We start from the raw sequence: 25,368 nt of genomic DNA on the forward strand, positions 1-25,368 counted from the left end.
AAAAAATAAATTTAATTTTATAGGAAAAAATGGATAAAATAAGAAAATATATTTAGTAATAAGTTGCATGCATATAATTATATTTCTTAGTTTAGATGGTGCAGATTTTTAAAGTATTCATGATGAATGGGTAGTACATAAGGTAATAAATTCATCATATCTTTATATTTTTCTTTAGAGTGGACTTGCCTCATTTTCAAAATCAACACACAATAAATTTCATTGACGGTACAGATTACTACAGTAGTAACAAATTTATACTGATATTAAAAGATATTTATTGTGACTTGATAAAAAACAAAATTTTATGTTAATTTGTAATAAAAATTAGCTTTAACTATTTTTTTCATAAAATGGACTTGTCCCATTGTAGGTGATCTTCTATCACCACAGGTCCTTTTCTAAAAGAAAAACCTTCGAACAAGAAGGATTTGAAACATTTCTTTAATTCTCTAAACAATAACGAACCTTTTCTTAACCCTTACAACCTTCGAATCCCATTCTGTTTCTGTGTTCCAAATTTAGAACATTCACTTTTCAATTTTCAAATTTTTTTAAAACTTTTTCTTTTAACATTCTTTTTAAATTTTTTTTTTAAACTTTAGCATTCTTAGAATAATAAATAAAATAACATATATATATAAATTCGACAAAGTATATACCATAGAGTAGCATACATCTAAATATATAAAATTACTTGTCCTGACTGACTGAGTGATTGACAGATTCATCATCGCCCAGAGCAAACTGCTGAACCTAAAAAGGTGAAATTTGATAACAGTTAGTGTACGTCATGAAAATGCACACTAAGAAGGGATTTTTGGAAATTCCCCCGCAGGAGGAGAGGATTAAGGCTTAACCTGAAGAATGTACTGTACTATTTTAGATGCAATTTTTTGTTTTCAACTATGTTTTAGTAGGGTACACCATGAGAATACACACTAAGAAGGGATTTTTGGAAATTACTCCTGTGGGGAGGAGAGGGAGAGGACTAAGGCTTAACCTGAAGAACAGCTTCTACTGTACTATTTTAGATGCAATTTTTTGTTTTCAACTACATTTAGTCTTCACTGAATACTTAGGTGTATAAAATTTATAACATTTCAGACATTGTTATAAATATTTTCATATATTTTGATTTTTTAACCAAATGTTTGAACCGTTTTAAATTTGAATTTGTTATTGCATATTGGTTCGATTATAGAATGATTGTAAACGTTCCAGAAAATTGATCAAATTGAAAACAGTTCATTTGATTCGCAGAAATTCTCACCATTCTCAGCAGTAGGTGTTATATAACAATTACTATGGTTGTTGAAATACTGAATATAAATGGGGTTTGCTTGCAAAATCTGCACGGGTGAAGTCACAGGTAACAGCTAGTATTTATATATATAACATAAATTGCACTTGTGGGGACTAGTAAGTCCCATATCACTATACCCACTTTCAAAATCAACAGCTCATATATACATCATGCTTGGGTACAGCAATAACTGGCTGAATGCCAAAGAGAAGGACCTTGGGCTCTTAAAGCTGTCTCTAGTTTGTACTATAAGTGATCTATATGGTTATATCTAAATTAATAGTTTTGGAAGTGAAAATCTGAAAGAGGTCTGGATAGTGTAACTGGCAACACATTGGTACAGTAAGTACAAGTTGTGGGTCTTATTTCCATTCCAGGATGATTCTTTTTCTAGAAATTCTAAATTATAAATTAAATTATTATAATTATCATGAGATGTCAGCTTAACCAACTACCTCTAGAGAAATTAATTTGTATCTAGTTATTAACTTATCCTAATCATAACCTGACCTGATAATTTGGCAATCATCTCACTTTAATCAAAACAAAAGTTTGATGAGTTGCTGTCTTTTTATTTAAACATATTAAATGTTTTTCAAGTTTAATTCAGCTTATCAATGTAACATATTAATATTTTTGAATATTTCTTAAATTTCCAGTAATTGCTCAGAACAGTTACTGGACAATCACAATTAATAATGCAAATTTATTAAAATATCTTGCTTTATACAGACACACTGCGGTGTTTTTCAAAACACTTGGCAAATCATTCATCTCTTTATTAAGAGATGAATGATTTGCCAAGTGTTTTGAAAAAATACACCATAGTGTGTCTGTATAAAGCAAAGTAAACTACAACACAGTTTCATCAGAATCAAATATAATTATTGTATCATATAACTACAATTCTATGCTGTTTACTTTGTAATATTTATTACAAAATAAACAGCATAGAATTGTAATTATTTATGTAAATATTTCTTTTACAGACATTTCTCATTTTAATATTTATCTATCATCATTTCTATGCGATATGATGTAAGAACCTTTAAATAATGTTCGAAAACCATAATCAGCTGAACCGTTGGAAATATCGTTCGGAAAGCTTAAACTATTGAATTCTATGTACCGCCTGATGATGGTGGTTTTACACTACTGAAAGTGCTAGCGGATAAAACTGTTCTCCAAAAGTCGGATAAATTTCCGTAACCGGAACTCCACTCCTGTAACACCACTGCACGTAAGTGTTCTAATACTGTAATAGTATATGTCGGCATGAAGTGCAAACTTATTATATCATGGAAAATAATAGAAAGCACTTCTTTTCTTTACTAAAGACAAGAATTACATGGTTAAAGCTTCAAGCACAATTATGGTTTTTACTAAAATGTCAGAAAACCAACCTTATTCCAAAGTGCATAGCGATCAAATATGATTCCTTCCCAAAAGAAGTACGCACCATATTACCTCAAATTGAATGTAAACTTCTAGCAAGATTAATAAAAAGCAAACGTAAAGCAACAGTAGATAAAGAAAAGCAATTGTACCTGGCCCATATATGTTTTGGAAAACTGTGTGATGCAAATATTCTATACCAACAATTGGATAAAATTAGGAATATAGCCAACAAAAAAGCTTGCCAAATTAGGAAGAAACTCAACAAAAAGTTCCAGTGGTTACACTCAACTACTCACATAAGACAACAAACCATGGAAGTTCCTTATCACAATTTTACTGACAATATGGTACCAGAGAATATCCACCAAACCCTAATAAAGGGGCCAAAGTTTATACTATTCCTAACCAAAATTATTCACAACTGTAACTCCTATTATTGCGGCCATAAAGAGCACAAAAAGTCCAGATTTGCAACCTAAATTAGATCTTTCTACGTTGACTGCTATAGCACCGATGCATTCCCCTAAAACCATAAGGGCAAATATGAGAACTCCAAAAATGGTAAAATCTTTTCTTGAATCGAATAACTTAAAATTGTTAGTAGCTGACAAAGACAAATGTTTTGTTCTATGCAGAAACAAAGATTTCCTCAATAGAGCTAATGAGTTCCTCAAACATTCCAGATCAATAGTACTAAAACAAGATCCTATTTCCACTGTGTTAAGTAAAGTGTGCAAAGTTATTGCATTACCAGGAATTGTAGAATCTTTATCTGGTCCTCTCAATTCTCCATCGAACGTTGCATGCCCCAGATTATTTTTTGAGGCCAAACCCCATAAACCATAATGGCCGTTAAGACCATTGGTCAACAAACGTTCCCATCCCACGTATCATCTTGAAGCTGTGCTAGCAAAACATATCACATCCTTAATCCCACATTCTGAGCTTGTAACAACAGCCTCCACCAAAGCCAAATGTACCATCTTACAAAAATTAGGAAATCTCCACTCTAGTTCCTACCGATTTTACAAAATAGATGTTATTTCTTTATATCCTTCTGTTCTGTATTTCGAGGCCATCATGCTGACAAATATCCTATTCCTCAATTCTAGTTACCCAGCCTCACACGTTTTACACCTACGTGAAGCTCTTTGCCTTATTACTCAAAATAATTATTTCTAATTTAATGGAAAAATATATAAACAAACACAAGGGGCACCAATGGGCTCCCCATTATCTCCTATTCTAGCTGAACTGGTCATGAGTAATATGTGTCATCCTGGTATATATTGTTAGTCGGTGTTATCGTCTTCGTCGTGTAAAAAAAAATTTTTTTTTTGTTTTCTTTCGCTTCGGATTTATTTCCTTTTTGTGTATGTATGTATGTATGTATGTATGTATGTATGTATGTATGTATGTATAGTTTTTGTATACTGCCAATGTGGTTATTGTATTGTAAAAAAAAAAAAAAAAAATTTTTTTTTGTTTGTTTTTGGGCGGTTTTTGTGTGGCAGCACAGTGTAGGTGAAGGTGGTATATATATGGTGGGAAAACAGAAATTCGGCATTCTGGTTCTTGGTGTTCGAGTGGAAGGTGCGTCCTACGAGTGTATTGTGTGGACTCTTTGTGTTGACCGCCACGTGCCAGGCCTACACCAACTTCCTGTGTTGTAATCTGGACTATATTTTTGATATATAAATTTTGTTTGATTCTGTATTGTACTCGTCTCCTCCTTTCGTGGTAATCTTTTTTATTCATTCCTTCGAATATCATCCTACAGATATTCGCAGATCCCACAAATATTTATACTATAAAACTTCATTTCCTCATACATTTCAATAATAAATTTTTTGAAACATTCAAAAAAGTTATTTATTATCCAAATCCAACAGTAATCTGTGTTTAGTTTAGTAAAGAAATTATATTTACTTGTTATTGTAAGATTTTGTTAAATACATGTATATATCAAAATTCTATTCTTACCTTTGGAATTGATCTCCCAGTCTTCTTAATTTCTTCACGATACCATTGAGTAAAATTAATGTATGCTGTTATTGCTCTTTTAGGTGCTGGAATTCCATCTTTATTGACTTTTGGTTTCTTTGCTTTCGATTTATTTCCTCCTCCATATATACCTTTACATCCGATATTGCCATCATACATATTACTACAACGCATCATGTTATGACCAACATTATTGTTAACAGTGTTAGATATTATTGCCTGCATTCCTTGATTAGAATTTACTGAGAGATTTAATCCAGCTGGCATCATTTGTAGTTGTCCCATTGGCGATTGTAATGAAGAGTTACTTGAAGAAGAAGTAACATTAGCATGATGTGCCATGGCACGATGATAATCATATTCTGTAGAAGGTGATATATTGCAATATAAATCATCTAATAAAAACAGCAATAAATCAAAATAAAAACAACAACAACAAAGTATAAGTTAATAAATATTAAAATTTATTTATAAATATTTAACTTGGTGAATTAATTAGAAAAAAAAACAAATATTCATTTATAATTTAATTAATACACCTATAACAGTGGGTAACAGTTTGGGGAAATGCAAGTGATTTACATCAGGTTAATGGACTGTCTTCAGGCATAAAAGGATGTAAGAAGAATGATAGTGTAAGACAGGAAAGAGGTGGTTGGGACAACAATCAAGGAAAGTGGTGGATGATGTAAAAGATGAAAGACTTGTTCTTAACTTGAAAATCTGTCCTTAATTATTCAAAAATTCTACAAAACATGCTTTGATTTTTTTTTAATTTTGTATTTTTTTTAAACTTTATCATTATTCTAATTCTGTATTTGGATTTAAAGACAAAGTTGAGCAACTCGAAAGAAACATTTAATCCAGCGACAATGATAAATTTCTATAAGTGAATATTTGTTTTTTTTTTAAAATAAAAATGTATATCTGGAAATAAAATTAAAATTTAATTCATAATTTTAAGTAATAGTTTCATTACAGATAAGTAAAAGTTATGTTACTAATCAACAGCATCTCTCGCACATTTCCAAGAAATGGCTGCTGGAAATGTGTGAAAGGTACTGTTGATTAGAAATATAATAATTTTAGCTGTATGTATGTATAGTCTATAATAGTGGTGCATAACCCATGGGTCAAGATCCCTCTAGGGGTCGCCAAATTCAAAGAAATTTATTTAACAATAAAAAATATAAGGCTTTTCTTCAACAAGTATCAGGTACCAATAAAATAATAAGATAAAATTATATTATTTATAAAAACTATAAACAACTATCTATAAAAACTATATTTTTTTACAAAAACAATTGTCTGTATTAGTATAGTACCTAATACCTATATTTCAGCAACTAGTAGGCAAACAGACATAGTGATACCGATAGTGATACTGCAACAGAAACATATGTTTACATATGCATATTTAGCTTTCAATGCAACAGTATAGTCACAGCAGAGCAAACATCTACTGTCTATCCAGGGGTTGCAACAAAATTTTACACAAAATGGGAGGGTTGGAAATGAAAATAGTTTGTGCACCATTAGTCTATAAAAGTCATATATATTTGTTTATATTTATAAGTTATAAAATAAAAATTACAAAACACACTTTTCATATTTTTCCAGCAATAACTAATCACAGAACAAATATTTTCAGTTCAATTTACAGGCCTGTTTCAGGTTAAAAGTCATTCAAAAATGAAAGAGTTATGTTGAGTTCTGAAGTGAAATAATTTGAATATTCTATGGCATTGTTTAAAATTCATATGTTGCAATTTGGTATTTACACATTTAAATAAAATTTAAAAATTACATTGGATAATTATATAAATTAAATTATAATAAATATGTATATAAATTCATATAAAATATAAATCTCAACCACAAGGAATTGGATGATTTATATCTTATTGTCTGTTAGAAATATGGTTAGAGAGTAAAGTTTGTCAAACTTGTGATATGTTAAGGTTTTTTTCTATTGTTATTGCAAAGTCCTTTGATGCCACATTATAGATGTTGATGGCATCTACAGTTCTTAATTTTTGTACATTTAATAAATAACACCATAGAATATTCAAATTGTTCGACTTTAGAACTCAACATAACTCTCTCATTTTTGGAATGACTTCTAATCTGAAGCAGGCCTGTACATTGGACTGAAAATGTTTGTTCTGTGATTTAAGTTATTGCTGGAAAAGTATGAAAGGTGTATTTATGTGATTTTATCCAAGAAATTCCAGCTATTAAAAAATATTTTTACTTATATGAATCATAAAACAAGACATTTCATCTGTTCTATAAATCAAAGAAAATAATATATAAAATCTTACTGAAAAATTAATTTTTATAAAAATTAACTGTAAAAATACTCATCTTCAACATAGATTAATTAAAAATTGTATGATTATATTAATTTAATCATTTTTGTTGTCTGTTACAATTTTCTAACATTTATTTCACAGTAATTTATACTAGGAAAAATATAAAATAGTATTATAATATATTTCTAGTTTAGTGAAACTGATTTTATCAATATTAAATTTTATGTAATGAAAATATGAGAGTCTGAAGAGTAGCACACTCCAAAAACTATATGGAAAATTCTCCTTATAATGGAATTTCTATTTAAATTACTGTCAAAATTGAAAATTAAAGCTAGTAGTTTTGATATATTTTTTAATAATCTAAAATTCAATATAAGTTAACTGTTTCAGAAAACACTGTATTGATTGTGGAAAGCAGAATAACCTGTAGCAGAACTATTGCATGGATGTTCAATTACCATGAGATGAGAGAGACAAAGGAAAGTTACTTAAAATTAAGTTTATGTACAATATATATATACTAGCTGCAAGGACCCGCTTCGCTGAGTCTTTATTTGTATGTACAGTAGACCCCCCTATAACACTTAGATACGTTCCATGCTAACCGAAAATTACGTTGTAGGAACGATTAAATACATGAGCCAATCGCAGCCCGATAGGTGGGAACTTTACGGACTAAGGCTGTTTGAAAGGTTTTCTTCTATAAAATTAACCGATTCTAGACTAATTCCACTCAACATTTCCAAAACACGTNTATATATAAAAGACTATTTTTCTAAGTAATCTAGAATCTAGCTGCAAGGACCCGCTTCGTTGGGCAAAAAGAAACGATAGTGAAGATTAAGATAATTACATTATAGCCAATCTTACCCGTTTTCACAGAATGCAAGAATTAGGTCCCCCGTTTTCACAGAATGCAAGAATTAGGTCCCCCGTTTTCACAGAATGCAAGAATTAGGTCCCCCGTTTCCAGACTAATTAGAGAATTTTTACATCCAGTCAAATGAACTATTTTCAACGTTTCTGGAATGTTTACAATCATTCTATAATCGAACCAATATTCGAATTTTATGTTCAAATTTAATTTGAATATTGTTTGAATTAAATTCAAACAAATTCAAACATAACATTCGAAATAGAAAACCACTTTCAACCACTTTCAGCCCCATATCTCCTGCACTCTTATAGTTATCGAGAAGCAACCACCATAGTGCACGAATGGAGACTTGGGGCTACCACCACATACAAACAGCATTCATGTGCGATGTGTAGTTTTTGCGGGTACATGTTGTCTTAAGAACGAAAACCTTCATTACTTAGCATAAAAGTTATATAAGAACAAATATTTCTAGTGTAAATTTTATTTATTTTTTTGTTTTACCATTTTCTACGTTTAATCTTTCTTTCTATTTTTTCCTTTTTCCTCGAGATAAATCTAATTCTTCTCTGGCCTTTTCCAACTTTCCTTCTCTTGACCGCTCTCTTTTAAATCTATTGAGTAAATTCTTTAGTGTCAATTCTTTTTATGAGATTCTTCTTAGCAAGAAACATTGATGTATCATCTAACATATTTCAGATTCTAATTCAGTTTTTAGGTCTTTAGGTTTCAACTTTCCAAAGTGCAAATGGACTCCTCTAAATGTAGATTTATCACAATCATACTTATTATAATTTATTTTTTTGTTTCTAAGCTATATCATATTATTTTTGAAATATTTAGTGGTCAAAACAAAAATATTTTAGATTTTCTTCAATAATCTCACAAATTACACAAATATTAAATTTATAAAATTTTTTTAACAAAAAACAAACTAAATTTAAAACAACAGAGTATAGAATCCTTTGTTTTCTATGTTATTATATATCCAGTTACTTCTATTTTTTTATTCAGTTTAACATTTGTTTTATTATGGTTTGTTATCAATGTTGTGCTCTTGTGTAATTCAGTTTAAACATGTTTCATTAAATGTTCTTTATTCTTTACAAGTTTACGGCAATACCCATAGACAAGTATAGTAAAATCTGTATAAACCAAAGCTGAAGAGTACAAAACTTTTTCTGTTTTACTAGGTTTCCATTTTGAACATCTTTTAGTATTTTTTTCTTTTTTAACCTTTAAACTATATCAGATAAATATCACAGTTACATTCATTTTTATAGTAAAATTATTTTTTATGTATGTAAGAAAAATGTTTTTACTAGATTGAATCCAAATTAATCCAAAGTGGATTAAGTTTCCATTAAATAATTAGCACTAGTAAGGTGACCAACTTTTTTACAATGAAAAGGAGGACACAAATAAATTGAAAGAAAAAATATTGTAAATAAAAGAAACATTTTATTCATTGCAACAATGATACACTATAATAATCTCTAATGCATGTGTATGTGCCATGTCATATTTTGATAAGAAGTAAACAAAGTCCCTTGTGTGCAGCGCTCTCTTTTTCAAGGTCTCAAGTGCAGAGCACATGCTTCTCATAATTGTGTCGTGCCGCACTGTACTGAGCCTTGATGAATCCTCATGTCAAATACAAACACATCACATCACATCACACACAATGGATTGGCTCGACATCAATCGAATATGGAAATTTACAGATTAGTCTTCAAATATCAAAAAGGAGGACGTGTAGGAGGACACTTTTTGAGGGAGGACAAAACTTACAAAAGGAGGACGTTTGGTCACCTTAGCACTACACATTTAGATAATATTTCTGGTATTGTCATTTATAAAAACATCTTGTTACTTTTCATTTAAATATAATACATCAATTGAATCATTTGTTTTAATCATAGTATATGTCTAAAATTTTTTAAACAATTATAATCATTCTCCATCATTCTTCATCATTTTTATTAGAAAAATTGTTTATTTTAATTAATTTAGTTTCAAATTATAGGAATTATATCTGCATTCTAAATCCTAAACAATATTGAATCAAATTAAAGAAAAAAATATATATGATAAATGATTATCTTTCAATCAAACATAACAATTTCAATTGATTGGTAATTAAAACTCACTGTGTTTAGCATTATTAATCGTTTTCCATTCACTCGAGCTAAACACAGTGAGTTTTAATTACCGATTAATATCACTTGGCATGAATAGCATACTAGCCTACATCAATTTCAATTGATCTACAATAGTAAAAAAAATCGTTAAGAAATATTGTTATCAAGAACTTTTATTTTTAATTAATTAATGCTTCTAGTCCTTTAAATATTATTTTATTAATGTTAGTCTATTGTGACTATAATCTATTAATAGAACTTATTATACTGATTTAAATTGCAGATGAAATTAGAGAAACTGATTCAATCTCTCTAATTTCATCCATAAGTTAAATCAATATAAATCTTATGAAGAAGTTATACTTACAGTAGTCTAACATTAATAAAAACATCTTTTATTTTTGTTAACAATTATCTGTAAAAAAAAAACTTGTGTATTTATAACTTTGTAATTAACAGACTTGAAAATTTGCTTATAGATAGAGTGACCAAATTTTTTTGGCAAATCCAGGGACACATGTCAATTGTCTCTTTTTAGGGTACACAGTAGCAGCTTACATGTATAGGCTTAAGTATTGTCAAATGGGTACTGGACTTATGCATGACTGAGACCTAAATATTTAAATTTTGACTGAGTACATTTGCTTCAATCAAGCAGCTCTCCTCCAATAAGGTTATAGCCATTTACTTTTGGCATTTTTTTAGCTATATTTTTTGTTCTTATTTTAAAATTTGGTTCCTTTTTGGCATTTCCTCAAAAACTTGGTTACTTCATTTAAAAAATTAACTAGAAATGCTGAAGACATTAGACATGTCCTATGGTGGAAAAACTGTGACACTGACAATATTATAGTAACCATAAGGAAATGATAAAATGGGGACAAGACTCCTTTCCAGGGACAAAACTGGGGACAGAGGGTCAAAAACAGGGACCGTCCCAGAAATTGGGGATGGATGGCCACCCTATTATAGTCCCCTTATCTATAAGTTTTGTGCTACCAATAGTGACCAAATTGTGGTAATACAGTGAACTTTGTAGTTACAAACAAGAGTTACAACTGAGCTAATATGGCAAATTCAATAAATTTTTCTTCTAAAATGAAGAAACAAAATATTTGTATCGTGTTAGGATGTAATGATTTGTACAGTAATATCACAGGAGTTGTTTTTTATTCTTTTCTGAATGAAAAAAAGACCCAGCTAGAAGAAAGGCATGGATTAATGCTATACAGAGGATAAAGTAATACTTTAAAGAGCTGTTAAGTAGCCATGAAATAATTAAATATGTGAAAATTTTCAGTCCTGATGGAACTCTATTTAAGTCAAATAAATTGTAGCCGAGAGCAAATGACTGAGTCTGAAGAATTGCTTGGCGTTGATAAATTAAAAGTTTATTATTTACAATTAAACGCAATAGTTTCCAAAGAAACAAATGTACAAAACTTACAAACTAGGGAAATACAAAAATACTTGGGACCAACCTTGACAATACTGCTGATTGATTCCCACATGCTGACAAACAAAGGACAATCTAATTTAAGTCTAGCTTAACTAATTTTACAAAATAAAGGACACTAGATCAAGATGGGGTTGAGATAAGAATTAAAACACTTAGGTTTAGACAGAAAAAAACAAGAAAAGGATCAAAAGGTGATGATGCAAAATAAACCTCGAGTTCGTTATTTCGGAGGGGTCTTCTTTCCGCTACTTGCTGGCATATAGGTCCTCTCCTTCCCAGCTCTTCTCTCCAAAAAGTAACAATTTTCTCTGCTTTCCTCTTGTTATCCTTTCATACTAGTCCCCCTTTGACCAATACTACATCCCTTTCCCTAGAGACCCACCAGACCATTGGGTCAACCAATCACAGTGAGGTCAAGAGAACAAAAGCCAGAAGTGAAGTTTACGAAATAAAAATGATGGAAAAAAGAGAAACAAAAAGAAAAACAAGGCTCAACCAAGCCACAAAATATTCAACTGTTTTCACTTTGAAGGTGATTGTTAGGTTTATCATCCAGACAGTTCTGCATATGTTCCTATTATATTTCCTGAGGTGTATACTGTATAGGAAAAGTTTTCAAAGAATTCTCTTGACAGATAAATTGGTAAAAACATCTACAGATATTGTTTCCTTATTGTTGTCAATAAAATATTTTTAATAACATAATGAAAGAAGAAATGAAAAAAAATAGTTTCTTAAGTTTACAAATAAAATAAAGATGCATTTGTTTATTGATATAAGTTAATTATTTTTTAATTTAATGTTAATAATTTCTCTTTACTTTTAATGCAGAGCATCAAGAAGACAAAAATGGCAGGAATAACAAAGACTTGTTGAGAAAATTGTGCAAGATTGTATGACAAAAAATTTTCTTATGAGGAAAATTCTTTGCTTGATGTATCAGAAGAAAAATTAAGTGAAACAGTGATGTTATATGAGGAAAATGATATGCCTTTGTCTATATCAGTTGATGTAAAATTATTTCTATCTTAAACCTATTATTCTATGCTGTAAATTTTTTAAACAAATATTGTAAATATAAGTAACTAAATCTCATCCTCGTGTCTTTTTTAATTCAATTATTTATTTCAGTTCAAGATAAAGAGAATACAGTCGACCCCCTATAATGCGGATTCATATATCACGGCAAAAAAATTGCGACCATATTTGTATAAAGATGCTAAAAGAGACTCGTAAAATGCAATAAAACGTCATCGCCGACTTGTGTCACGACAGGATTGGTCGAATCTGGATCAATAGTGGATGAGCAGCCGAACTACTTACATGCTATGGAGAGTTTAGGCGGGTAAGTTGAGTTTACTAACATCCGTACAGTATATAAATTAAATACTGTAAGTCTAATACAGTACTGTAATTTTATACATTTCTTGTGAAAAAAACATTTCTTATTCAACGGCCATAAAAATTATTTCTATTAATGATATCTCCAAAGTTCAGCAAATTTTTCACAGAAAAATAACTTAGAAAACACACCCGCTGTTCGATGCGCTGCTCCGTGACAAAAACAAGCTTAAGCAATGGCGTCGTCAAACAGTGCACACTCAGTAAGAAATCCTACAATTTTTTGTTTATAGCATAGTTTATACAGATTATTCCCAAAAAAATATACGTGTTTTGGAAATGTTGAGTCAAATTAGTCTAGAATCAATTAATTTTATGGAAGAAAACCTTTCAAACAGCCGTAGTCCGTATACTGCACACGTCCGGGCTGTGATTAGCTCATGTATTTAAGGATTCCTACAACGCGAAATTCTTATAAAGTGGAATGTATCTACCACGTTATAGGGGGGGTCGACTGTATGTACTTATTTATTACTTGGTTGCTTTTTACAGAGAAGTGCAGACTTCCACAAAAACTTTCTTTTTTATACATGAACATTTTTTGAATGAAGAACCCAAGCTTATATTTCAGGAGTGAAATCTGTACAGAGTGGTCCAAACACAAGAAGTTGTATGTTTTTTAGGTTACAGTAGAATATAGCAATTAATGCAGAGAAAACTTGCAAGGATATGTCTGGATATGTTTGTTTTTTCTCTGCAAATTATTTCCTTTTTTATACCTTTTTAACTCTTTTTTGGAAATTTTATAATCATTATTGGCTTGAAATTTTTTAAAAATTGAAGTTATATATTATCCAAAAGTCAGAAGAGAAAGAAAAATATTAAATTTTTTTCATATTTTTACATTTATGTAAGAAGGAAATAGAAGAGAAAATTTCTGACTCCATCGAATTTTATAATTTTTTTTGGGATATGTCTGGAGTTTCTCTTAATGTACTATCTCTCCTACTTTCATTGATAAATTTACAAAAATTTTGATAGAAATCCAGGAAAAGTATAGATAAAAAAGAAAGATAAGCTTGTGATGTTTTTAATGAGACTAAAATTAGACTTCAGTTTTGCAGTCACATTAACTTTATTTGGATTTCAAGAAACAGCTTCATGAATATGCTATAGCCTTCTATATTTTCTATATCAAAGGTTGCAAGGTTGGATCAAATGGCCATCTAGGAATGTAATAAATGAAGTAATGCCTCAGTGTTTTAAAAAAAAATCTCAGTTGTAGAGTCATTATAGACTGTTTTGAAATTAAATGTGAAGTTCCTGGATCAGTATTTGCACAGAATTTTTATATTCAAATTATAAACATTCTCATACCTGCAAGTATTTAGTTGGAATATCTCCAGGTGCTTGATATTTGTGTCTTGTGATTATGGAGGATGATCCTCTGATAGAAGTATAACAATGGATTGTGGCATAATCATTTGAAGCCTAGTGACTTAGTAATGGCAGAAAAAGGCTTCCCATGAATTAAAACTGTGTGTTCAAACTCAGCAACTGAACTTGTAATGCTACCATTTTTCTCAAATGATACTCAGTTCAGTGAGAATGAGATGAATGAAAGTATTAAAATTACTTCAATTTGTATTTATGTTGAAAGGATGATTCAGAGAGTCAGACTATATGACATACTGAACAGAAAAGTTCTTACAGAAATCATAAAGGATTTAGATAAAATTGTTTACATTTGTTGTTATAGCAAATTTACAGCCTCCAATTATAACTTCATAAAACTTTATGATCAATGAAAAATTATTTTCTTCATAATTGCAATAAAGGTCTGTTGTAATTGAGGACTCCAACCATATGGACGTGCAGTGCCGGCCCGAGGCAAGTTTTAGGATGGAGCAAGATCCTATTATGGCGCCCCCCTTGGTTGCCCCTAATTTATACCCTTTAATTTTCTTTACCACTGAGGCACCCGATAGGACTTAGCGCCTGGAGCGGCTGCTCCATTCGCCCTATGGTAGGGCCGGCTCTGTGGACGTGACAAGCCCTCACCTACAGCAGGCTTTTATTGTAATTAAAAAATTGAACTAAGAGCAAGTAGCAACTAAAAAGAAAAATCAAGATTTATTTTAATCATTAAAGTATAAGTTTTATATAAAACCTTAAAGTAAAGCAATTCTAATTTTGGAATAAGATTGTTAAGGAATTCAAAATCTTTTTTCTACCTCAATGATCAGATCATCTTTCTCTGTGTAAATAAAAAAGTAAGTTTTATTAAAATTCAAGAGATACGTACTTATTTGTCATTATTCATAGTTATATAGTTTTTTTTATTTGTCCTACTTCATTAATTACGAAAGCATTCCTAATTTTTGATGGACATTTTATTTCCAACAAACCCTGATTCCAACATTGTTTCTAATACAGTAATGCCATCTGAAGAACAGCATAGCCATGGCATTTCTTGGCCATTGCACAGTCCACATTTTAGAATTTCAAAATTGAATTTACTTTAAAAAAATTTTTTAAACTTTTAAAATAAATTCAATTTTTTCAATTCAAAAGTTTTTGGTTCATTTTTTAATCCCCATTCTGTATGTTTATTTTTGAATGCATCTTATGAGTATAATTTTTAGCCAGCACTGAAAACTCTTCAATTTCCTTCTCTTTACAATATGTGGAATTAAACTAGCAGATATTCTTATATTTCTGAGTTTAAACCAATCTTAACATTGAAATTGTTGTATTGTTAAAATACATATTTGCATTTTTCTATACTGATTTTATGTTTATACTATGTTTATATTTTTTTTTCATATCAAGTTTTTTCATTTCAAATCTGACTTGATAAATTGTAATAATGTTAGTTGCAATGCACTTCTGTAACTGAATAAATATAAAATGTTTAAACTCCCCATTGCTTAATATTGCATTCAGAATAATAGTTAAAAGTGTTCAAATAACCATGCCTATTCTGGGGTGTAAAATCTGAATGTTCAGCTGCTAATGCAATCTTCATTGGGCAGATATCTTAAAATTCCTCAATTAGTATATTTGAATCAGTTGGGAATATGAGTTGGTTTGTTTTCCCATATCTTGTTGTTATTCCAAAAATCTGGTTGAGCCTTGTTGCTTGTTTATATTCCTTTTTTAAAGCTGCTGGTTTTCCCAAGCATAAACATGTTTATTATTTGATAAAAACATATTGCAGGATGAATCAATTATTACAAAAAATCTCAAATGTGCATTTGAAAGGACTGGATTGGAATGAAGACACATTTGTATGTATTGTTTTAGAAGAATCTTTTTAAAGATTTTTTGTAATAATTGATATTATTCTTTTCATTATTCTTAACATGTTTATGTTGATTCTTTTATGAGTTCTCTTATGTCCTGTGTTGGTAACATCAAATCTTGCATGTACAGTACCTTTTCTTTTGTAATAAGCATTAAAGAGATTAAAAACTTTTTGTATTAAAATTTTATTTTTAAAATAAAACATAGATTTAAAAAATTATAAAAGAGATGTAAATGTACATAATTAACTTTCCTTTGAGCAGCTTACTTATAATGAAATTTGATAGCTAGATTTATGTATGTGCATTTGTGAAATAGATTTACAAAACTGTATATTGTTGAATGTTTTGAGTAATATTATGAAAATGGCCTTCTTTTAATTTTTTTCCTGCTCTAATGGATTTCCTATAAAAAAAAATCAATCTCAAAATTGACAGGAATAAAATTAATTCTTAAAACAATGTACAGTAATACCTCGACTTACGCGATTTTCAAATCTCGTTGATTCGTCTTTTGTTTGAGCGCAACACAACCCTTGATTACTCACTCCCCCACACTATTGTTCAGCTTACACGTTCGGACGTGTCNAAACAAGATGCATGACTCTTGAAGTACTAAAAAAGTAGGAGGGCATATATATTGCATTCACAAATATGCAAACAATAAAATATGCAGCACAAACAGTGCACTCAGCAGAGATACAACAATAGCTTACATACATCCGACTTGGATTTTACACAAATTGCGAAATTATACCCCAGCTTATGCGAATTTGACTTACACGGTTATCACTCGGTCCCACCTATAGCATAAGTTCAGGGTATTACTGTATTACATTTTTCAAATTTCCACCACAAGAAGGTGACTTCACCACAGCACAGTCTGATTTAGGAAAAAAGTGTATTGGAGTTCACTATAGTCCTAGAAGTGAAAGAATAGATATGAGTCCACCTGAGATGGAAGGGTCTAAGTCAGATGAAAGGAGCCATGTGGCTACTTCCTTGGGAGTTGAGATATGGATCTAATCTCTCACCATTTTTTTTAAATATTTCCAAAATGTTTTTATACCATTTTTATTGATCTTATTATTTACTCTTAATTCTAATGTTACTCACATGTTAATCACATTTTCTACCACCCCTTTCCTCTGACATAGATCATTCCAGTTCAAGCGGAATCATGTCTACTCTTTCATTGTACAGATTTTAACTTATGTTGCGAATAAGTTTCATCAGCACTTTCAGACAATCAAGCCCATTGTATCTTCTGATAATGAATTTGGTTGCCTGAAAGCACATAAGAAATTAATTCTCATTGTAAATTAGTGAAATCCAATAAGGCAGATTTTTAAGCTTATTAATTTTAAAAACAATAAATGAGAATATTTGTTTATTCACTATGCACCCTTAGGCCATTCAATCAATTCCTACGAAATGCGGCAGTTCCATTAATATACTACTAACTTAGATAACATCATACATACCACCTCAAAATATTTATTGGATTTATTATTTTTTTAAAAATTATATCCTTTTTTCTATAAATTATACTGTATTTAGTTTATAATTACCAATAGATGGTGCTACATGTAAATCCAGCAAATTAAATTAATTGATATATATTATATTCATTTAATTACTGTAACAATGATATAGCATGAAGTAGACTTGCTATATTATTATTTTGAAGAGTAGCACATAGCACTTCAATTATGTGGAATCTAAACTGTTACACTGGTAGTTGGTTATGGATTTTGTGCATCACTGAGCTGACCACATGGAGTTTTCTGGGTTTTCTTCAAGTTATTAGAGAGGTTGAGGCATAAAACAATGTACAGTAATACCTCGACTTACGCGATTTTCAAATCTCGTTGATTCGTCTTTTGTTTGAGCGCAACACAACCCTTGATTACTCACTCCCCCACACTATTGTTCAGCTTACACGTTCGGACGTGTCATACAGAATCGACACGTAGCTACAATTTATTTTGTGTTATTTATTTATGTGTTTGTTATATTTACGGAGCATTGAGAGACTCTATGTGGTGATTTCTTGTAACCATGAACGAATCAAAAGACGAAATACAACGCGAAATTCTTATAAAGTGGAATGTATCTACCGCGTTATAGGGGGGGTCGACTGTATGTACTTATTTATTACTTGGTTGCTTTTTACAGAGAAGTGCAGACTTCCACAAAAACTTTCTTTTTTATACATGAACATTTTTTGAATGAAGAACCCAAGCTTATATTTCAGGAGTGAAATCTGTACAGAGTGGTCCAAACACAAGAAGTTGTATGTTTTTTAGGTTACAGTAGAATATAGCAATTAATGCAGAGAAAACTTGCAAGGATATGTCTGGATATGTTTGTTTTTTCTCTGCAAATTATTTCCTTTTTTATACCTTTTTAACTCTTTTTTGGAAATTTTATAATCATTATTGGCTTGAAATTTTTTAAAAATTGAAGTTATATATTATCCAAAAGTCAGAAGAGAAAGAAAAATATTAAATTTTTTTCATATTTTTACATTTATGTAAGAAGGAAATAGAAGAGAAAATTTCTGACTCCATCGAATTTTATAATTTTTTTTGGGATATGTCTGAAGTTTCTCTTAATGTACTATCTCTCCTACTTTCATTGATAAATTTACAAAAATTTTGATAGAAATCCAGGAAAAGTATAGATAAAAAAGAAAGATAAGCTTGTGATGTTTTTAATGAGACTAAAATTAGACTTCAGTTTTGCAGTCACATTAACTTTATTTGGATTTCAAGAAACAGCTTCATGAATATGCTATAGCCTTCTATATTTTCTATATCAAAGGTTGCAAGGTTGGATCAAATGGCCATCTAGGAATGTAATAAATGAAGTAATGCCTCAGTGTTTTAAAAAAAAATCTCAGTTGTAGAGTCATTATAGACTGTTTTGAAATTAAATGTGAAGTTCCTGGATCAGTATTTGCACAGAATTTTTATATTCAAATTATAAACATTCTCATACCTGCNGTTTAAAACGTGCGCCTCAACCTCTCTATTAACACCTAAATAGGGACCAGTTTCCCATAAAACTCCTCCTGGAAGGCCAATGAATGAATGTATGCAATTCATCACAAGAAAAGAAAATCTTAAAACAGGAGAAATAGGAAATAAAACTCTGTTAAGACAACAAATAAATTATAGAATTATATAAATAACTAGCTTGTTAAGTCCTGTTCGCTCAGATTTATAAAGTACCTTTGCAGTAATTGTTACACCCAGCATTATTAATCAGAAATTTCAAAAATATATGTGGTAAAACCCATTTTAAGAACATAATTAGATTGCCTATAACTTTGTGGGAAATATGTCCTTGTAAATAGCAAGTTTATAGATAAATTATTATAGTTTGGTTTATTTGGTTACAACATGACATGTGGGTGATCTGCCAAGGAGGGATGCCTTCTGGGAGGAGTTTTATGGGAAACTGGTCCCTATTTAGGTGTTAATAACTTGTGATACTTGGCTGCTTTTTTACATTTTTACTTTTTGGCTGTTAATGTGTATGTTTTGGAAGAATAAGGTTAAGAAAGTGTATTCAAATTCAACAAAAATTTTTTAAAACTTTAACCAGAATCATAGAAAAACAGATTTCCCAAAAAAGATTACAGAACAAATTTCATCACTTAAAAATGCCATGTTATTTCCCAACAGCATCAACATCAAAAATAAAAGTTAACAAATATAATTTACATCATAGTTTTAGCACATTAAAAACGAAAAATAATCACATATAAAAACATCCATCTGTGATGCAAAGAAACAGTACAGTCAATGAAATACAGTCACTTTCCATCTTCATTAGACTCTTCATGTCTAAGAATTTCATTTCTGATCTCTTTGGGTATGATAAAACAAGATGCATGACTCTTGAAGTACTAAAAAAGTAGGAGGGCATATATATTGCATTCACAAATATGCAAACAATAAAATATGCAGCACAAACAGTGCACTCAGCAGAGATACAACAATCTTACATCATCATCTAATACTTGCTGAGAAAAATTGTTTAATAAGCATCTTTTCTCGGCAAGCATTAAGTGGTGAAGTAAGACTGTTGCAAAATATGAAGCATTGTATTCAACACTAACCTTGTGAATTAAGGGTTAGAGTTTTGAAATTATCAAAACAAAATATTCAAATGATATAAAATCCAAATATTTCAGTTTGATTATTTCAATATCCTGAAGGTGTTGTTTTAAAAACAAATGAAATAAATAGCATTATATCATTATTTTTGGATTTTTTTTTTAAATATAGTGATGCTAATGTGTCAATACATGTAAATTAATAATATGCAATTTAAGGTATATAAATCATTAATTGCATTTTGAAAACAATAAAAAATTTATGATTTAACACTGAAAATAATTTTCATTTTCATTTAGAAAAATGGCAAATTATTAACCAATCAGCATCCTCTTTTTATTTTTTTTCATCCAAGTATTTTTCCATTACGAATATTTCGTTTTATACATAAAAAATAACAAATGTAATCGTAAAACGGGTAAACATATATTATTTTATAATAAATAAATACATTAAAAATTATAAATATAAAATATAACACCGCATTACGATAAACCTAATGACAACAACGTCATGATATCCGTTCGCTAATTGGTACGTTTAGCAACGTAACATTCATAACAACGTATCCGATTGGTCGGTACGAAGAATAGATATCTGTGATATCTACTGTCAACGCTATTGTTTGGAAACATGGAGATCATTTGTCACTTTTAGTGTGACGTTCTATTAACGCGTTTTCAAAAAATATAATTATAACATAATGTTAATTAAATTAATTTTTACGAAATTAATATATATAATATTTTTTAAATAATCCATTATTAACAAAATGTATTGATCTAAAGGATTAATTTACATTTGAAAAACATTCTCAGCAGGTTACCAGGTGGCGGGAAAGAGAAATGCCTTTGAAAACCAAACGATCGTCAAGGTTTGACGTAAAAATAACGTAATCGTTACGAAAGTAATTACGTATTTGTCATCGTGTCAATTCATTATGTTACGAATGATTTAAAAAAAAAGTTAAAGTTTAATAGTTATACTTACCCATTCTTGTTTATTAAAAAGATATAATTTTTGACAATGGCATCATCAAAAAGAACGCTTTGACAGAATCCTCGACGTCAGTTCGTCTCGTGTGTTTTCCCACTTGATAACATCGGGGCCGGGACGAGGTTATTAAAATATGGCGGATGAAAATTTTAAAAAGGTAAACAATATCATTATTTTCACGTTGTGATTAATAAATCGAATTTTAATATAACTTCTTTGACACGTTTCTTCGTTATTATATAAAACTAGTTAATTAAATACATTCTCTTTACTTATTTTTAGTGTATTTGATGTAAATAATAATTTTTTTTTGAGTTAAACATTTACCATAAGTTTTAAATTGTAAATTTTAATATATTTTATGCTGTTAATTTACTTGAAAAGTATTTAAAGTGAATCTAATGTCAGAAAACTTCATAATTTAATGAATATAGTTTACCTTTTCTATTTTTTAGATTTATTTATGATTCTTTCAATATATGCCAATTGTTAATATAATTATTTGAAAATTATTAGTTTATCACAGCAAAATTATTCAACAGAAACATGAAATGCTTATCAATGTATTAGAAGTTCAAATAAAACCTGAAAATATTGCTTTATTGGAGTCAAAATAATTAAACTGTAAAACCAAAAGGTAGAAGTTGCATCTAGATAGCCCCAATGGCAGTACTTCCAAAACTATAGCATTTAATTATTTAGCCCACATGACTATGCCAGCTTTGTGTAGCCCACTTGACTGTTTGTGGAGTACTTGATGTTATGTAGTTATGTAGTGGGAGCTCACCCGCATCTGGGCGCTGATGTGCAAACAATAGATTTGCACACAGACAAGCATTGAGGTGTATGTCTGCGTGCAAAGCATGTAGAATAGGTCGTAGGCTGATTGTGTTAAAAACTGACCTTCACGCCACAGGGCTTAAGTGCAATTTTACCAACCAAAAATAACTTCTTCAGTAATTTTGTACATCTTGGGTCCGTCTATAGGAAATATAAACAAAATTTAAACCTGAAACTTATATTTAGTTATACTCTGCTTTATTGGAACAAAACAAAACAAAAATACTAATCTCTTAGCACTTTCAGGCTTCTTTATTATCAAGAGGTAAAGCCACAAAATAAATCAAAATTGCACAAACAATTCAAAACTGAACTGAAATAAACATTTTGGAATGCTTTAAATTTAAAAAAAAGGATATCCTGTACAAAATTTTTTAAATTTTAATGATATTGTTACATATTAATTTCCTTTTTAAATTAATTACTATAACAAAAATTATAAACAAATTTTATTTTAGCAAATGCAATAACAGGAAATTTATATTGCAAACTTTTTCTTCGTTATTTATAACTTTTACTTATCTTGCAAATAAATGTATGTGTTTTAAATTATGAATTAAATATTATGGTCTATATTAGTTTTTTATAGAGTAGGTATAACTCCAATTTTATTAATACTTTTTGATGATTTAAGACAGTATTATTTCACAATACAAATCATGTAATTTGAATGTCATAATGATGATAAAATAGGTATATATTAAATTCTATTTTCAATGTTTTATGACAGTGCATAGAAAGTAAATATATTATTTTGATTGCAAATTCTTTAAGTTCATAAGAATGTATTATTTGATTAATATTTATGACTTAAAATAGATTTATTATGTGATATATATGATGTCACAGAAAATTGTACATAAATTATTATAAAAAATTAATTGAATATGATTTTTTTTACATAATTTACTAGTACAATTAGAAAAGATTAGAATGTAATTAATTAATAATTTCATCAGATCAGACTTACAGTAGTTATTAAAGACATCAATACTTAAAATATAAAAATCTTTGTATTAAATGTGTTTCAATGGTTTTTTCCTTTACTATTAAATGCTATTAAATAGGTTTAGATTAAAGAGAACTGTAATAACACTGAAAAAATTTAAATTTACAATAATTAAATTGACTAAAGCTGAGAACTATTATTAATAGTAGAGACAGTCTATGACTTTTGTACATTTAATATTTTACAGACAACTTGCTCTTAGTACATAATACTTTGATATCCTTAAATTATTTTTTATATGTCAAATTCACACTTTAATTAATAAATTTTCAGCTGATAAAAGAAAAATGGGAGTTTTCTGCCAATCTTAGTTTCAGTAAAAGCAAAGTCATTGTAAAAAATTAAATTCTTTTTAGCTTGCTTTCTAATCATAGGTATAACACAATAACAATGCACTAATCTTTAACTTCAGTCAAACAGTATTGACACCAAAATGCTTTTGACTTTTCAGAGATCATCTTAGTGGTTTTCTGAAGAGAAGAAAAAAATAAAAAAAGAACATTCAAATCTAGACCATTGTGTTCATTCAGATACCATTTCCAATTTTCAAATCAGGAATATTCCTGGAATATTCTTGATTTGAAAATTGGAAATGGTATCCAAATTGTAACACAATTGTCCAGATTTGTAAACAGTGCGACTCACATTAACCAGTTGACTGGTGTGCATACAATTAAAACTTGCAAGTGTTTTCATAGCCCCTTCTGGGCTTTTCTTCAGGCTTCTTTATTACCATTTGATTTATATTCAAATATTAACTGCCAGCTTGTTTTGAATAAAAAGAAAGCCTGAAGAAGAGCCCAGAAGGGGCTATGAAAATACAGGTAGGCTTCCTACAACGCGTTTTCGCTCCAACGCGGTTGGAAAAATGTGGAAATTTTCTTACAATGCGGTTTATGGTAATTAGAAAGAAATTATCTTCACATAACAGAAAAATTGCAACGGATCACGTGATATGAGTCGCAGTTTGGTATACAGAGCTAAAAGTGTTTGAAAACAGCTGTTTGTCGACGTTGGTGTGTTATTCCCTTGAAAGTTTCAGGGGAAGACCTGTTTCTAAACAAACGTGCATCAGTTACCGTAAACACTCAAATATATCACTAAATTTTCGATCATTTATACTCTTTCAATAAGTGGAGATTGCAAAAGTGGTCCAAAATACAGTATAAACTTCTATTGGGTGTATATTTTTAACAAGTTATATAGTGAAAGGAAGTTATTTTTTGCGATTTTTACTGTCCACAAAACTGATTAAAAAAATTTTAGCCATAACAATGCCGAATGAAAAGAAAGAACCATCATTAAAAAGGAAATTTATAACTCTTTAAACAAAGATAGAAATTTTTAATTCAATCCAAAACTGGTAGGCATTTTAATTTAAATGAGTCGACTATTCAGTCAATTAAGCAATCGGGAGAAAAGATCAGAAATTTGGTTGCATCCGGATCATCTATTCTTGCAAAAAATGTTGCTTGTCGGAGAGCACCTATAATGAAAAAAATGGAACAAGCACTAATATTATGGGTAGAAGATATGAACAAGAAACAGGTGCCTTTAAGTAAAACTGCACTTAAACACAAAGCCTTAAAAATATTTGATTATTTAAAACAAATGGGACAGTCGTAAGCTGATGAAATCAGTGTTAAATTCGTGGCTAGCAATAGCTGGTTTGGAAAATTCAAAAAACGCCATTCAAACGCCAAGTTTTTCTCTTTTTAGAACCGAATCCCAGTTTTTGTATAAAGTTGGTGTCTCCTATAACGCGATTTCCCACAATGCGGTATTTTCAAGAAACGTATCTACTGCGTTGTAGGAGGCCTACCTGTACTTGCTAGTTTTAATCATATGCACATCGGTCAACTGATTAATGTGAGTTGCACTGTTTATATTCATCTCAGTGTCATGGTGCAGCTAAGTCCAGATTTGAATGACATTTTTTTTTTAATTGTTCTATTTTTATTTTTTCTTCACTTCAGAACACTGGGGATGACCTTTTAAAAATGTCTTGGTGTCAATATTGTTTCATCTAAAAGGTTCATGCAATTTTATTATTTGTTTTTTTAGTTAATCTATTTTTTTTTTACATTTTAGATAATGTTCTGTGTATTGTAATAATATTGTATGCATTGGATAGAATATTGTTTAAATACAATGCACAGAGTGTTAAATTACAACTTTTTCACCTTAAAATATTTCATAACTTTTTTTAGTTGTCTAAGAATGGAATTCTTTTTATAAAATGTAACT

General features: G+C 29.7%; 2 protein-coding genes across 2 annotated transcripts in view; one reads left to right on the forward strand and one right to left on the reverse strand.

Annotated features, from left to right (window-relative positions):
* The window catches only part of LOC111619693 (high mobility group protein B3-like), a gene marked incomplete at its 3' end in the record, with an annotated part of 43,076 nt that extends 21,708 nt beyond the window's left edge, over positions 1–21,368 (reverse strand). The window contains exons 1-2 of the mRNA XM_023361463.1: positions 21,267–21,368; positions 4,688–5,103 (exon numbers count right to left, since the gene is read on the reverse strand). Of these exons, the coding sequence (XP_023217231.1) occupies positions 4,688–5,103; positions 21,267–21,270 (420 nt within the window). The remainder of the gene's footprint in view (positions 1–4,687; positions 5,104–21,266) is intronic.
* LOC111619700 (germinal-center associated nuclear protein-like) overlaps positions 20,619–25,368 on the forward strand; it is a 30,095-nt gene continuing 25,345 nt past the window's right edge. The window contains exons 1-2 of the mRNA XM_023361470.1: positions 20,619–21,183; positions 21,288–21,429. Coding sequence (XP_023217238.1) covers positions 21,406–21,429 — 24 coding nt within the window. The 5' untranslated portion in view covers positions 20,619–21,183; positions 21,288–21,405. The remainder of the gene's footprint in view (positions 21,184–21,287; positions 21,430–25,368) is intronic.

Source organism: Centruroides sculpturatus, unplaced genomic scaffold (genome assembly GCF_000671375.1).
Source record: "Centruroides sculpturatus isolate CEXI.00-Female unplaced genomic scaffold, Cexi_2.0 scaffold141, whole genome shotgun sequence".
Lineage (NCBI taxonomy): Eukaryota > Metazoa > Arthropoda > Arachnida > Scorpiones > Buthidae > Centruroides > Centruroides sculpturatus.